Genomic DNA, 16,373 nt, shown 5'->3' with positions numbered 1-16,373 from the left:
AGCTTTGTGAGGTATATGTTGAGTTTTAGGTAAGCCAGTCCCATTTCTGGCTTCCAAATCACACCAAACCTTCGACTCTTTGTTCAACTATACATTGTCCAGCTATACTATGGGGTATATGACCTTGGCCTCAGATCAGAATGTTCCCCTATTTTCCTACAGTCTTGGTCCCTCGCACAAGTATGAGATCCTCTTTTTTCCTGTCTTTGGGTGGTTGAGTGCCCAAATGGTGACATGAACTCATTGTGTGACCCCTTCCAATTGATTTGGATATTCTTATTGGCCCTCAACCTCTTTGTTCAAGCTTTGCTTCTTGTTTGCCTAATTCCCATTGTGACAAAGTATTTGGCTAAGAACATGGCCTCATTCACTGGACATCTGGCATTCGCATCCTGTCCTAGCTTACTGACCTCTTAGCTTTGAAACTTTGCTGTCTTATAGTCTTTCTCATCACTTAGATTCTGGAAGATGGTCATTTTAATCTGCTCCATCTGATGCTGACATGACAGAAATTAGGGAAAAAAAGATACAATGGAAAAAGTTAAACTGGTTACCATCCACCAAATTTGCATTAGGTCTGGTTGCAGAACTCCCAAGATGGGGTCATAATGATTATCAATTACATTAGCACTTTCAATTGCGTAGCTTCTTTCAGTCATCATTATTTGAGATTTTTCAACCATATAAGTTGCATGTAGTTATAGATTGTAAATTCTCATTGCTGTATACTATTTCACAGCATGAATATACTACAATGCATTTCTGTTGGGTATATACATCAGAATAGAACTGCTAAGTTATAAGGTATGCATATGTTCATTTTTAGGAGATAACGCCAGTTTTCCAAAGTGTTTGTACCAAATGTCTCATCTACCAGCAGTGTATGAGAATGACAGTTGCTCTACCTCCTTACCAGCACTTGCTATTTTCTGTCTCTTGTAGGAGTCATTTGGTGGATGTCATTTTATTATCTCTTATTTTGATCCAGATATCTGAAGTATATGATATAAGTTCCTTGGAGGTACTTTAAACTGGTGTCTATTCATGATCTGGGCAGCTAACTTTTACAGTGTCTTTTATGTAGTATTGAATCTCTCTCTTGGTCTGTCTCTCCTTTTAAAAAACAAGATGCTTCATAAATCAGGAATAAAGTTACTTTAGCCACTTTAAAGTTACTTTATTTTAGCCTTTAAATTAACACGAAGACACAATAATCTGGTACTTCTTTTTGAAATTAACTCTGAAATAATAAATAGTCTTATTGTTAACCATACTCTAACTCTGAGTCTTCAAAGAGCACCAGCAAAATGGTCTGTACCAACAAATGGTTCTATAACTTCTGTAACAGCCATTGATGAAAAGCAGTAATAGCTGACCTTAAAACAACCTCTTTGTGTACAACCTCTTTGGTGCCTTGAAACCCACTTTAATCCCACTGGAGGATAAAGACTACTGTATCCTATATGCACAATGATCCCTGGTTCCATGTATGAAATCATGGACACAAATAAAAGAAATATAGGATATATATTCACTATCTTCATGAGTCTTTCAGAATTGGGAAAACATGATTAATCCACATGTAAAAATTAGAAGATAATAAAAATGACTATGCAATCAACTGTTAAATAAGATGCTCTAATTATAATTGCTGGAGTCATTAAGTCATACTGTACTGTAAATTTTTTTAATTATAAAATTTTGTTTAATTGTTTCGCACACTAGGCATAAGTTGCATGAAGACAGGGACTACATCTATCTCCTTTAGCTGTATTCTCTGTGTAGCACTGTATTCTCAGTGCTAGTATAGTTCCTGATATATTATAGCACTCAATAAATATTTATGAGATTAAATTGAAGGAAGACGAAACATAAGATTGAAGAAGTAGCCAGGGAAGAATGATTAAGATGTAGGTGGTAGGCAGAAAGGAAAAGGAGGGTTTCCTAGGCAGAGGGCATATACGAGGTTTACACTAGTGTTTCCTTTTATCGCTATATTTCTTTGTATCTTTTAAAATTCACATAATTATCTTAATTCCTCCCTCCAGAAAACTGTATAAGTTTATGGAACTCAACTTAAAAAAGTAAATCAAGTATTAAAAAGATATAGCCTTGTTCATAAACAAAAGCGATAACTGTAGATAACAAATAAAACAGAAAAAGGAAGAGATAAGTGGAGGGGTAAAGCCGTCCAGCTGAGCTTCAGTCTGGAACCAGGACAAGGAAGGACTAGAATCAGGGAGGGCTGGGAGTTCAGCATCTGTAGTTTACTAGGGATTACAAATGCTTGATATCAAGTGGGAATCTGAAGCTGGGCTCACTGCTTGAAATCAGGAGGTAATGTGGGTTTTTCTCAACTTGTCAAAGGAGGAAGAAAAAGGTTGGGACTAGAGTTGTGGCTTAGGGAGGCTGGAGAACACACACTCAGCTTTATGAACAGTAACTGAGCCAAATGTCACTAGCCTGGGGGCTTAGATCTTGGGTATCCCAGATAGCACTATGGAGCAGGAGCATAAACCCTTATAAATATTTGGTTGGACTGAGAGTCTAGGGAGGAGGGTGCTGAGTAGAGGCAACAGCAAAACCTTTAGATAAGGAGGAGTGAGGAGAGTGGGTTAGAAGGAGGGAGAGAAAGAGAAGACAGTCTCAAAAAAAGTAAGTATACATAAAGTTTTCACAGCACAAAGAAACTCAATGCTAGGTAAATGTAAAGAAGAATATATAATGCCAAAAAAAAAAAAAATATATAAGGCATTCTCATAAGTGAAGATAAATTCAACAAATTAGATAGAATATTTGCAAATTGTTTATCAATGCATTTTTAAAGACCATTAAAAAGTAGAGTATGCCAGGAACAGAATGATGGTTCAGCATCAGAAAATCTATGAATATGATCTATCACACAAATAGATTAAAGGGACAAAACCATATTATCTCAATAGATGCAGAAAAATACTTGATAAATGTCACCACACAATCCTGATTGAAAAAAAAAAGAGAAAAAATCAAGGGGCTGGCCCTGTGGCTAAGTGGTTAAGTTCGCGTGCTCCGCTGCAGGCGGCCAAGTGTTTCGTTGGTTCGAATCCTGGGCGTGGACATAGCTCTGCTCATCAAGCCACGCTGAGGCAGCGTCCCAGATGCCACAACTAGAAGGATCCACAGCTAAGAATATACAACTATGCACCGGCGGGCTTTGGGGAGAAAAAGAACAAAATAAAATCTTAAAAAAAAAAAATCTATTAGCAAAAGCTAATGGAACCAGAGATGTTTCCAACTGAGAAATCCCATTCATATGCTGGGTGGTGGCCTGCCAAGGAATGAAGACTTGAAGCATGTTGGTTTATTAACTAGGTGTTTGGAATTGATGTAGGTTCCCCAAGTGGGAAGCAGAGCTAAATTGCCCTCTCTTTGATGTCTGCACCTGCCATTTTGGGCCATATACAATCTGAGGAGTAAGTAGATGGACCTGGGCTACAGAAGTAGAAGATAGCAGGAAGCCCCAGAAACAAGAGAGCAGCTCTGGTTTTGACAACTCTCCATTTCTGATGAAGTCCTCCAATTCAAGTTAGCATAAACTCCAACTAAACTTTATTTCCTCTTTGTGGATTTCATTAAATATCTACATTCTTAGAATTATCTCTTCCCTTTAACTTGAGCTTCTGACCTTGTAGTCGAAAACAAATGTTTAGCAAAGATATAGTGATAGAATCTTTAGGTAAATAATCAATGTGAAAGATGAAATATATTTTAATGGCAAGGTAGGTAGAAAGCAGTTTCTGAAGACTTAGGAGGTAGTCTCTGATCTTTGATAAAACCCTAAAACAGATTTTTAAAAAATAACAATTTGTAACTTGGAAAAAATTAACTTATAAATATTCACAGTTGTACCCCAACCTCTTCTTCCCACTTCCTATCCCCCACTGCTGTCTAAAGAGGAAGGACCAGTGTTGTACTTGTGATGGCTTGTGCCTGTTGCAACAGGCAATTGTTAGATTTTCAGAAATTTGTGAGCTGTTTATTAAACATAGCCATTATTAAAAATTCAATTATATAAACTTACAGTGAAATAACTTGTATTAAAAACAAAGGAAACACTCAAAACTCATCACTTCCTATTTATTTTGTGACATTTTATTACTGCCTATGCTTCTGAGGTTATTTGCATCTATTGTATCTTTACGGTGGAAATACCGCATAAAGGTGTTGCACATCCCTTCCTCATTCCATATTCAGTGATGTCATGTTGGTTGTTTGAAATTGGCCATGGTAAGAGTATTTACAACACAGAAATCAACAAATACTACAAATTAAGGTTTGATTTGTGTTGTTGATTGTTTAGATTTAAGAAAGTGATGTAGAAAAAGTTAATGCAGATTAAGCAAAAGGGAATGCTTGTGTCTATAGCTGTCATATTGCAAATAGTACAGAAACTTGAGGAAATATTCTATGGTATTAAAAAACTATTATCCGATTTAGTAAAGAAGTTACTCAAATTATTGATGAATGAGTGGACTTGTTGTCATACAGGTCATATTCATACAGCTTTGTTGTTTCACTTTTGTCTTGCTCATTAACATAAACAAAAATATCAACAACATTTATATGTAAATTACATTTATTCATCAATTGAAGCTACAGATTGGCTATAGATAGAAGAGTTCAGCAAAAATCAATGAAAGCATTCTGTGAGAATTAGTTGGCTATATGGAATTTACAATAAATTCTTACATATTTTATTATTATTTGTAAGTTGTATGCTGCATATTCATTATATCAGTAAGATTTATTTTATATATATTTATATTATATATTTATATATGTATAAATAATTTTTTTCCAGAGGCAGCCTGGAAGGGTCACATGGAAATTACATAGGAAATGGAATTGTTGGAGACAGAAAATAATAGACTAGCAGTTTATTAATCCTAGAAAATTGGGCATGATTAGGAGAGAAGAGGTAAACAAGGATAAAAGCAGCCCAAGCTAGGAAGGTCACACTTAGTGAACTATAATATAATGCCTCAAAATCACCAACCATTAGCAACACAGTGTAAAATTCATCTGGTTCTTAGTTTGTAAAGGGCACTGATATCGATCTAAAGATAACTCTCTGTCAGGATGTTGGAAAGCTGACTGTATCTGATTTTGTTGAGTGATTTCATAAAAGCATTTATTGAACATCTGGTTGTTTAACAGAATGTCACAGACATTTCAGGAGAGACAAAGATGAATAAAACATAATTCTACCTTTGAGGAGCTTAAAATCCAGATACTCACTGCTTTTATCAATCTCTTGAATGAAGTCAAGAGGCAAATCAAGTATGTTCCAAAACTGGGACAGGATTTAAAATAATTCAAATTCAAAAAGCTCCTAATAGTTTCCACTGATATTCTGAAACTAGTAAGTGTCACAGGGATAAATGTAGGGTTTGCATAGTATTCAAAACCAAGCGCATAACTACTGGAAAAAAATCTGCTTTTATAGCAGCTTTTATGTAACATATCTAGAGGTTTTAGGATTAACCTCAGGACTAAAGTGCTATTAAAATTTGTGATGTGCTCTTAGGTAATAGAAATAACATGTTCAGATCGGGAGCTTTTTTCTTTTTGGAGCTCTGCAATATCAGCCATCTTGGCAGTTTTCTTTTTAGGTCAGGCTATAACATTTTAAGAGGGACGCTGAAAAATGCGAATAGCATATGAAGAATGGCTAAAGGAACTGGGGACCCAGATAAGGAAGATTCAGAGAGTATGTGGGACCAGATTGCAAAATATTTGGAGGGTTGTCATGTGGAAGAAGGAGTCAAATTCTGAGCTGCTCCAGAAGGCAAAACCAGCACAAATCACCTGAAGGTTATCTCAGATTAGCAAAAGGAAGATCCCAGTGTTGAGTTATTAAAAAATGTATTGTGCTTCCATGGGCTCTTGGGCTCGGCTGTTGAACTGCATCATGTTGAAAGCTTCTTCTTAAATTAAAATCTCATGATTTTTCTTTCTTTTTTTTGAGGAAGATTAGCCCGAGCTATCATTGGCCACCAATCCTCCTCTTTTTGCTGAGGAAGATTGGCCCTGAGCTAAGGTCTGTTCCCATCTTCCTCTACTTTATATGTGGGATGCCTGCCACAGCATGGCTTGCTAAGCGGTACGTACGTCCACACCTGGGATCTGAACCAGTGAACCGGGGGCTGCTGAAGCGGAACACTCGAACTTAAGTGCTGTGTCACCAGGCTGGTCCCCAAATCTCATGATTTTTAGTGGCATAACATAAACAATTCCCTAAACCTTTAGAACACATACACAGGAAGAAGATCATATTTTCCCCAAATATGCAAAAACTATACAATTAACATGTGAGTAGCAATTATCTTTATATTCTTCTTAGAAGCAAAAGAAGTAGTGACATTTAGGTCATGAAAAGAGAAGAAATAAGTGGCCTGTACAATTGCCCTTGTGCATAGAAAGCCTGTGAACTGTGAGCATAAATCCTGGGAATCTACTGAGTGGAGAACAGGGGGCTGTTTTGATATAAAGAATTGAACAGAGAAGGAATACAAGGTTTACGCTAGATGCAACTTTAAACCTTTCAGTGCAATGCCTAGCAGGCATAAAAAAGCAAACACAAGTCGGCAAAGCCTTTGCAGAGGTGGAATAGAAACAGAACCAATTACTCTCACCAAGATACACGCTACATCCGTGAGAGCCTCTGCAGTACACGCTACAGACTGCCCTCTGCAAAGAGCATTCAGCTTTGGGGAAGAGGAAGAAAACACAACCAGAACAAGGAGGAAAGTTCTAGCACATGGATCTTTTAATTTACACAAACCCAAGTTGATGTAATTGGCAAGTGGACACCTAGAGATGGAGTATTTCAAGAGAATCCCACCAAGGCCAGAAGGGGCCAAAGGAGCCAGGAGAAGAGATGCTCTAGGCTTGCTGAATACAGGAAAAGAAGAAGAGATTGAGATTGCAATCCAGACTAAGCTCAGTGGAGAGTCAAGAATAGTTAAGGGGACAAACCTTTGCCTCACCAATGAAAACCCCAGATAAAGTCCCAACCATGCCACGCAGTTTATTAAAAGTTGTTTCTCCCCCACTAACCAATGGCTTCCACTAGTCTCAAACATTCCTTCTGACTTATTTCATTAACATTTCCTTCTTTTTCTGGAGTGGTCAGAGCCCCAGGGACTCTCTTTCTCTCCTCCCCCTCCCCCCAACCAGTGGGGCATTGAATGAGTGCCAGAGTGTTGTCTGTGTAAAGAGAAATTGCAAAACCACAAATTGCAGAAAATCGTTACTGCCAAAAATCGAAAGGAACACAATATCACCCTGCCTCTTAAAAAGCAATTGTGCATTTTACAGGCCTCTGGATAATTCAGGTTTGTTTGGCAACTTTCTCACCCATACCACCCAGAAGACAGTTCTCTCCCACCAGAGGCAGTGGTCTCAAAGAATATGTGTAGTTGTAAAGAAACAAAAAATGTAGGTGCAAGTTGTTCCGGGGGCTTGATTTGGCCCAATATGGTTCTATTTTCTCCTTTTGTGCAGTATTGATTTTAAGGCCCAAAGTTTGTCCCCTGAGTCCCAGGGACTCCCACTAAAACAGAGAGAGCTTCCAATAATCTAATAAGAATCCCTTAAAGATACAAAGCATTTTTTCATCGTAAATCTTCTGGAAACATTATCTTATGAGATTATCACAACAATCTTTTGATGGACGCAGGAAAAATGTTTTCTTCTCCTCCTCCCACTCATAATAAAGATACTTAGAAACTGAGGGTTAACTAACATTCTAAAAATCACGCCACTGCTGACGGAGTGATCTGGGACTCAGACGTGAGCCTTCTGGTTTTCAGTCCTGAGTTCCTTCCATCACCTGCCCTCTTTCTCCAAGGGAGCATATATTCCTGACTTGGCTAAGGCTGTCCTCGATCCGTGGGGTTGGAATTTTACGTGGCCCATACACATTCCAGGTCCTTTACTTGGAGAGCCTCCTGCCATTCACTGTAGATCAAGGCTTGTCTGAATGGAGGCCTGATTAGGTCATTTTCCATTTGTATTGGTTGTATAATACAATCATCATTAAGACATAATGCCAACTCCAGAGGGGCTGATCCAGTCTGGCTGCCAAAATGAACCCGAGTCCCAATTGCTTGGTGACTTTAATATGTTTCCGTGACTCCATGGGTCAGACCAGCTTTGTGCCAGTTGCTCGGAGATGACGTGGGGAGGTGTGTAAACCCATTTTCTCTGGGTGGTGTAAAATCATAGTGAAAATTTACTACTCAGAACATTTACTAATAAAATAGGTCACCAAGCACTTTGTTCTTGAGAAAAAATGTGAAAATAAAGCAATTGCAAATTGATCTCTCTAAGGCAAAATTGCTAGCCTTTTTTCCTCCCCAGTTGGGAAGGTAAAAGGAGCTTTCAACTGAAATTTTGATAAAGAGATCATGAGGTAATAGTCATCTATGTGTTTTTAGTTGCATATTTGCCTATAATGCCTTAAAATGCTGTCTTAAATTGCCCTTCATCTAATTTTCACCATGAACATATACCAATGATTTTTCAGTATTTAACACTAAATCATTTAAAAGCAATGGTAAACCTAAATAGGCAGAAACAGTGTGACAATGAGCTACCAAATAAGAATATGCAGGAAAGTAAATGCAGATGGCTTCCCCTGAACAGCATTCTACATTCAGAAGAGAGAACACTAGTCACAAGTTAACATTTGTACAAATAAAATAATCATGATAGCACATGAAAAGGAGACTGCTCGTAAGATCTAACATGATTTTATTGGTAAAAGCTGTTTAAAACTTTCATAACATGGAGGTGTCTTGATAACGCCACGAAGACCAAAGCAGTATAACACAGAGGTTGACATTTTAAAAAATTCCAGTGGATGCATAATACTTTGACGTAAAATTTGCATGGTTTGAAGGGTAAACACTTCTGTGCTAAGGTTTGACTATTTGGGGGAATAGCAGTGGGATCAGTTTATTCAAGAGAGCAAACAAAAAGCATCATCCAGGGAAGTGAGAAAAACTATTTTTTATTGTACTTCAGCTAAATATATCATTTTCTCAGGGACTGAATGATTTAAAAGTGAATTTATCAGAACTTGAATAATATGTATAATTCAAGTGAGACCTCTGGATTCTTATGGGTCCAAGAATGTCTAGTTAAATGCTCCTGTGACTGCTGAGATGCATCCTCCATTGGAAATCCTGAATGAATCAGGAGCTGAGAGTTGATGTACACTTCTTGGTTTACATGGCTCAACCTTCTACCATTTGGTTGTCAATCTCTTGCTTACTTCTCTGTAGTGACAGGCAACTCACTGCCTTTTGAGCTACTTTTAAATATCTAGAGTCTTTATTTTGAATCCACATCTATCTCCTGTTTTTTGAAATAAGGTATTATCAAATTATTGTAATGACAAAACATTCATTTTTTTTGGTTAAAATTGTTATAAACTTCATTTTATTAAAAGAGAAAAAAGAAATATTAGCATCCTAATTGCCAAAGACAAAACTCTAAAATACTCTGAACTCCCACTTGGGACCTGGTGTAATTTTATTTGGTCTTTTAGAGTAAAGGGGGTTGGTTATTTGGGTATGGACACAGGGTGTACCAAGAGTAAAGAAACATAATACACAGGAGATTCATTCTAGAAAGATCACTGGTTTACAGAGTGGCTGTAATGCAGTACACACAGGAAAGAATTGCTAAGGGAACTACTGTACTGTCAGATGTGAAACAGTCTGTGACCATGAGGAGCAACTGAGCAGAGAGTAATAAATTAGTCAGCCATTTGAGGGAACCTGAATATTCAAATGTTTTGTGTCACATGGTCATAATGTGTAAAACAACATTGCCCCATTGACTCCTTCTCACTTTTCTCTAGCTTTTGAGATGCAGTATAGTCACAGCCACAATCAGGTTCAATCTGCTTCCCAAGTGGTTTATAAAATGCTCCACAGTGCTACACAGCAATAGTGTGAAATGTTACATTCAAATGGAGGCTGTATTTGTTGAGCCAAACTTTAAAAATTCAGCAGCATAGCAAGACCCAACAATATGCTGCCCCCAGGAAACACATTTCAGCTCTAAAGACAAACATAGGCTTATAGAGCACTCTATCCAAAAATAGCAGAATGTACATTCTTCTCAAGTGCACATGGAACATTCTCAAGGATAGACTGTATATTGTGAAACAAGGCAAATCTCAATAAATTTAAGAAGATCCAAACCATATCTACTATCTTTTCCAACCATAAAGCTATGAAACTAGAAATCAACCACAAGAAAAAAGCTTTGAAAGGAACAAAAATGTGGAGAATAAACAACATGCTACTGAACAACCAATGGCTCATCGAAGAAATAAGGGAGAAATAAAAAAATATTTAGAGATAAATGAGAATGAAAACACACCATACCAACTCATATAGGATGCAGCAAAAGCTGTCCTAAGAGGGCAATTTATAGCAATACAGGCCCATGTGAACAAATAAGAAAAAGCTCAAATAAACAATCTTAATTACACCTAACAAAAGTAGAAAAAGAAGAACAAAGAAAGCCCAAATTCAGCAGAAGGAGGGAAATAAATAAAATTAGAGCATAAATAAATGAAATTGAAACAAAAAAGACTGTAGAAAGGATCAATGAACCAATGAACTGAATCTTTGAGAAGATAAACAAAATTGACAAACCTTTAGGTAGACTCACTAAGAAAAAAGAGAGAAGTCTCAAATAAAACTAGAAATGAAAGAGGAGAAATTACAATGGATACCACAGAAATACAAAAGATTATAAGAGAATATTATGAAAAACTGTGTACCAACAAACTGGACAATCTAGAAGAAATGGATAAATTCTTAGATTCTTACAACCTCCCAAAACTGAGTCAAGAAGAAATAGAGAATCTGAATAGACCAATCACAAGTAAAGAGATTGAAACAGTAATCAAAAACCTCCCCCAAAATAAAACTCCAGGACTAGATGGCTTCTCTGGAGAATTCTACCAAACATTCAAAGAAGATTTATTACCTATTCTTCTCAAACTATTCCAAAAAATTGGGGAAGACAGAAATATTCCTAACACATTACACAAGGCCAACATCACCAAAGCCAGACAAGGACAACACAAAGAAGGAAAATTACAGGCCAATATTGCTGATGAACATAGATGCAAAAATCCTCAACAAAATATTGGCAAACAGAATACAGCAATAGATTAAAAAGATCATACACCGTGATCAAGTGGGATTCATACCAGGGACAAAGGGATGGTTCACCATCCACAAGTCAATCAATATGATACACCACATTAACAAAATGAAGAACAAAAACCACATGATAATCTCCATAGATGCAGAGAAAGCATTTGACAAGATCCAACATCCATCCGTGATAAAAACTCTCAATAAAATGCGTATAGAAGGAAAGTACCTCAACATGATAAAAGACCATATTTGACAAACCCACAGCCAGCATCATACTCACTGGGGAAAAACTGAAAGCCATCCCTCTGAGAACAGGAACAAGACAAGGATGCCCACTTTCACCACTCTTATTCAACATAGTACTAGAGGTTTTGGCCAGAGCAATTAGACAAGAAAAAGAAATAAATGGAATCCAAATAGGCACTGAAGAAGTGAAACTCTTGCTGTTTGCAGATGACATGATTTTATATATAGAAAACCCTAAAGAATCCATTGGAAAACTATTAGAAATAATCAACAACTACAGCAAAGTTGCAGGGTACAAAGTCAACTTACAAAAATCAGTGTCATTTCTGTAATAATAACGAACTAACAGAACAAGAACTCAAGAATGCAATCCCATTTACAAACACAACAAAAAGAATAAAATATTTAGGAATAAATTTAACCAAGGAGGTGAAAGACCTATACAAAGGAAACTATAAGACATTACTCTAAGAAATCGATAATGACACAAAGAAATGGAAAGATATTCCATGCACGTGGATTGGAAGAATAAACATAGTTAAAATGTCCATACTACCTAAATCAATCTACAGATTCAATGCAATCCCAATTAGAATCCCAATGACATTCTTCACAGAAATAGAACAAAGAATCTTAAAATTCATATGGGGCAACAAAAGACCCCGAACAGCCAAAGCAATCCTGAGAAACAAGAACAAACCTGGTGGCATTGCAATCCCTGACTTCAAAACATATTATAAAGCTATAGTAATTAAAACAGCATGGTACTGGTACAAGAACAGTCACACATATCAATGGGACAGAATTGAAAGCCCAGAAATAAAACCACACACCCATGGACAGCTAATCTTTGATAAAGGAACCAAGAACATACAATGGAGAAAGGAAAGCCTCTTCAATAAATGGTTCTGGATAAATTGGACAGCCACATGCAAAAGAATGAAACTAGACCATTATGTTTCCCCATACACAAATAGACTTAAAATGGATCAAAGACTTGAAGGTAAGACCCGAAACCATAAAAGTTTTGGAAGAATATATAGGCAGTACACTCTTTGACATCAGACTTAAAAGGATCTTTTCGAATACCATGTCTACTCAGACAAGGGAAACAAAAGAAAAAATAAACAAGTGGGACTTCATCAGACTAAAGAGCTTCTGGAAGGCAAAAGAAACCAAGATCAAAATGAAAAAACAACTCATCAACTAGGAGAAAATATTTGCAAATCATATAGCCAATAAGGGGTTAATCTCTGTAATATATAAAGAGCTCACACAAAAGAACTACAAAATACAAACAGCCCAATCAAAAAGTGGGCAGAGGATATAAATAGACATTTTTCCAAAGAAGATAGACAGATGGGCAATAGGCACAAGAAAAGATGCTCAACATCACTAATGATCAGAGAAATGCAAATCAAAACTACACTTACATACCATCTTAAGCCCATTAGAATGGCTATAATCACCAAGACAAAAAACAACAAATGTTGAGAGGTTGCAGAGAAAAGGGAAACCTCATACACTGCTGGTGGGAATGCAAACTGGCGCAGCCACTGTGGAAGACAGTATAGAGATTTCTCAAAAAATTGAAAATAGAAATACTGTATGACCCAGCTATCCCACTACTGGGTATTTATCCAAGGAACTTGAAATCAACAATACAAAGAAACTTATGCACCCTTATGTTCATTGCAGCATTATTCACAATAGCCAAGACATGGAAGCAACCCAAGTGCCCATTGACTGATGACTGGATAAAGAAGATGTGGTATATATATACAATGGAATACTACTCAGCCATAAAATATACAAAATCGTCCCATTTGCAACCACATGGATGGACCTTGAGGACATTATGCTAAGCTAAATAAGCCAGGCAGAGGAAGACAAACACAGTATGATTTCACTCATATGTGGAATATAAACAAACTTATGGACAAAGAGAGCAAATTATTGGTTACCAGGGGGAAGTGGGGTGGAGGGTGGGCACAGGGGGTGAAGGGGCACACGTATATGGTGTGTGACAAATATTAATGTACAACTGAAATTTCATGATGTTATAAGCTATTGCGACCACAATAAAAAAAAAATGCAGCAATGTGAGGTGGGAGACTGAAAGACGAGGAGTTTTTAGGAATTATAGCCAAGAAGTAGACACCATTTCAAGGAAGACATGTACTTACATTTTGCTGCAAGCGAAATGCCTGTCTTTAAAGGGTAGCGTCTGAAACAAAGAGAAAAAAGTCTGTTAGAAAAAATTGTACAGTGATCAATCCAAAATGAAAAAGGCATTGAATTGCCTTTGAAGGTACAGACAGCAACTGAAAAAATGATAAGCCTAGAGATGAAAAAATTGTTATTGGGAAACTCTTCTTGGAGGTACAGGATGCTGTAGGCCACAAAGAAAATACCTAAGTGGACTGCCATGTCCCATTGCATGCTCAACTCCTTCCCCCAAACACCCTAGAATTTCGAGATCACTTGATGCTCATTTTGTCTCCCAGGTCTGACCCCAGAGAGAGGAAACATGAAGAGGCTGGTTGCCTAGTTCAATGGCTTAGACTCATCATTCTCTTGCTCCTGATTCATACTGACATTGTACCTTGTTCTCATAGGCCCAGTTCTGACACATTGTTCCATTAAATTAAACTCCTAAAAATTATGATTTTTCTCAATTCGTGCTTATTAGGGTAAGTGCACAAGTTTTCTTTTCCAAGAAATAAAAAGCTGTTCTGAGGAGTAGTGAAGAGGATTGAAATTAATGCCAGGTTTCTCTTTATTCAAGACGGCAGTGAAAGGAGAGAAACAATTAGACTGTGCCTATGCTTGGCAGGAGTTTGCCAATTGTGCAGGCAATTTGTCCAGTGTGGCAGCCCACCAGACAATTCAGCTTGCTTCCAAATCCATTTTTTTTTGGATCTATTGTGGTTATATCCAAATGGGCACTTTTTAGGGTGGTAGGTTTAATTGGGGGTGGGAGGTAACTTCCCGTGATTGATATGAGCTATCTGCATTCTGAGATTCAAGTGGTTCCAGGTCATCTCCCAGACTGAGGGCTCAAGTCATGGTGTCCTCACACCTACAGAACGATCTTGCCACACCACCCACATTGGTCTGGAGAAGTTGGATTAGTCACTTCAGTGAGCAATGTTTTTCCAAGCTCTGCCTTTTTAGTAATAGTGTGACTTTGGCAAATTGATTCAATGCTCTGGGATTGATAGAAATAATAATATTGGCAATTTTAAAGAATTGTTGTGAGGGTTAAATAAGATAATACATGTAAAATAGTAACATAAGGCTAGCCCATAGTAGGGACTTGATAAATGTTACCTGGTGTTTTTACTGTTGTTGTTATTATTGTTATCAGAAGGCTAATTTGGAAAACCAAATTTAGAAGATACGATAAGTCCATGAAACTGGGGCTAGGAAGGCAGCTATGGATGGGGTCTTGCATGGGTAAGATGTCTTCACTCTTGGCAATCAAAGCTGTACCATTGTCCCAAATTTCTCTCCCAGGTAGCTTTCCTCAACTCTGCTGAGTATAATTCTAGTTAGATCAACATCCACACTGCAAAGTCCCTAAGTGTTTTAGCAAGCCAACTAATTCCTCATTTACCATCCATGGAGATGGTTGGGGTTGGGGCTCCTAGACCGACAAATTGCCAAAATATTGAATTACTTGGCCCGGGAAGAATAGGGATAAATCTTTCAGAGTTCTTTATGCAAGGTAGGTACTTAATACATTTTTATTGAGCTGAGTTTTTATGATGGATTCTATGGTGTGACTCAGCAAGAGGTCACACGCATGTGTCACTGAATGGAAGAAATCAGGAACAGTTCTGTGACATACAACACTCCCCCCTCCAAATCCCCCACCTCCAAACAAAAAAGTATATTCAAAATTCCTCTGAAACTGTGTACCCTTCAGCTTCTTTGGGCAATTTGTTGCTAGGAAATAAATTTAGCACGCTCTCACCTACTGAGAAAAGTTTTTACTCCTGCTTCAGATAACAGGTTCTTCTTTAGCTACAAAAATATTCACAAAGAGAACTGTCTGTTACTTCAAGAATTCATTGGACAAGAGCTCTTCATTTGGGCAACAATTTCACAGCAATATCATTGATTACTTTGAAAACTACTATTCAGAGCTGTCCTTGAGACTTAATTATCCAGCTACCTAATGCAGTGGCACTGGTCATTTTCTTGGGGTACAAAATAAATAAAGCAACTAAAAACACTGTGGTGGTGAGGTTTTACAGACCATAGAGGAACATAAAAACTCGCCTTTGCTTTTCTAAGTTTCCACATTAGAAAAAGAAAAACCTAAATTCTTAAAGAAGAAAAAGCCCTTAAAATTATCAGTTAATTCATTCGCTAAATGTTTATTGAGTGCCTGGTATGTGCAGGACACTGTGCTAGGCCCTAATCATACATTCCCTGCTTCATGATAACATCTGTCTGGTTGAAGAGACGACTAGACAGTTTGGAGGCATCACATGATGATATAATGCAAAATGACAAGGTGGTCGGTGAGGAGGGAAGGTGGTCTTTGATGATCCAATCTAGAAAGAGAAATCAGGGAAATCTAATTGGGAAAGTCTTGGGATAATATCTGAAGAAAAATTCATCTTTTATAAGAATATCAGCAAACATTGCCAAGTGCTTGATGCATCAGGAACGGTCCTCAGTGCTTTTCCATGCATGGATTCACTGATTACTCATAACAACCCTAGAGAGGTGCTATTCTTACCCTAGGTAGGAGTTAAGAAGGCAAATGGGGAGTGTGGAGCACACCAGGCAAAGGGACATCTTCAAGGGCATGGACCTGGCAGGAGGAACTGGCTCCTTTGAGGGACTGAGAGACTAAAACCACCATTTGCCTTATTTTGCACACCT

The 16,373-nt window shown here is 37.5% G+C and overlaps 1 protein-coding gene across 5 annotated transcripts in view; it reads right to left on the bottom strand.

Moving 5' to 3' along the window:
- The window catches only part of ANKFN1 (ankyrin repeat and fibronectin type III domain containing 1), a 371,662-nt gene that overhangs the window by 220,456 nt on the left and 134,833 nt on the right, over positions 1–16,373 (bottom strand). For all 5 annotated transcript variants that reach the window (XM_070226368.1, XM_070226369.1, XM_070226373.1 and 2 more), the window contains exon 2: positions 13,661–13,701. In XM_070226368.1, the coding sequence (XP_070082469.1) occupies positions 13,661–13,701 (41 nt within the window). The remainder of the gene's footprint in view (positions 1–13,660; positions 13,702–16,373) is intronic.

This window comes from Equus caballus, chromosome 11, assembly GCF_041296265.1.
Source record: "Equus caballus isolate H_3958 breed thoroughbred chromosome 11, TB-T2T, whole genome shotgun sequence".
Taxonomy (NCBI): domain Eukaryota; kingdom Metazoa; phylum Chordata; class Mammalia; order Perissodactyla; family Equidae; genus Equus; species Equus caballus.
The sequence above is the reverse complement of the archived record's forward strand: the minus strand, read 5'-3'. Positions and strand labels throughout refer to the sequence as shown.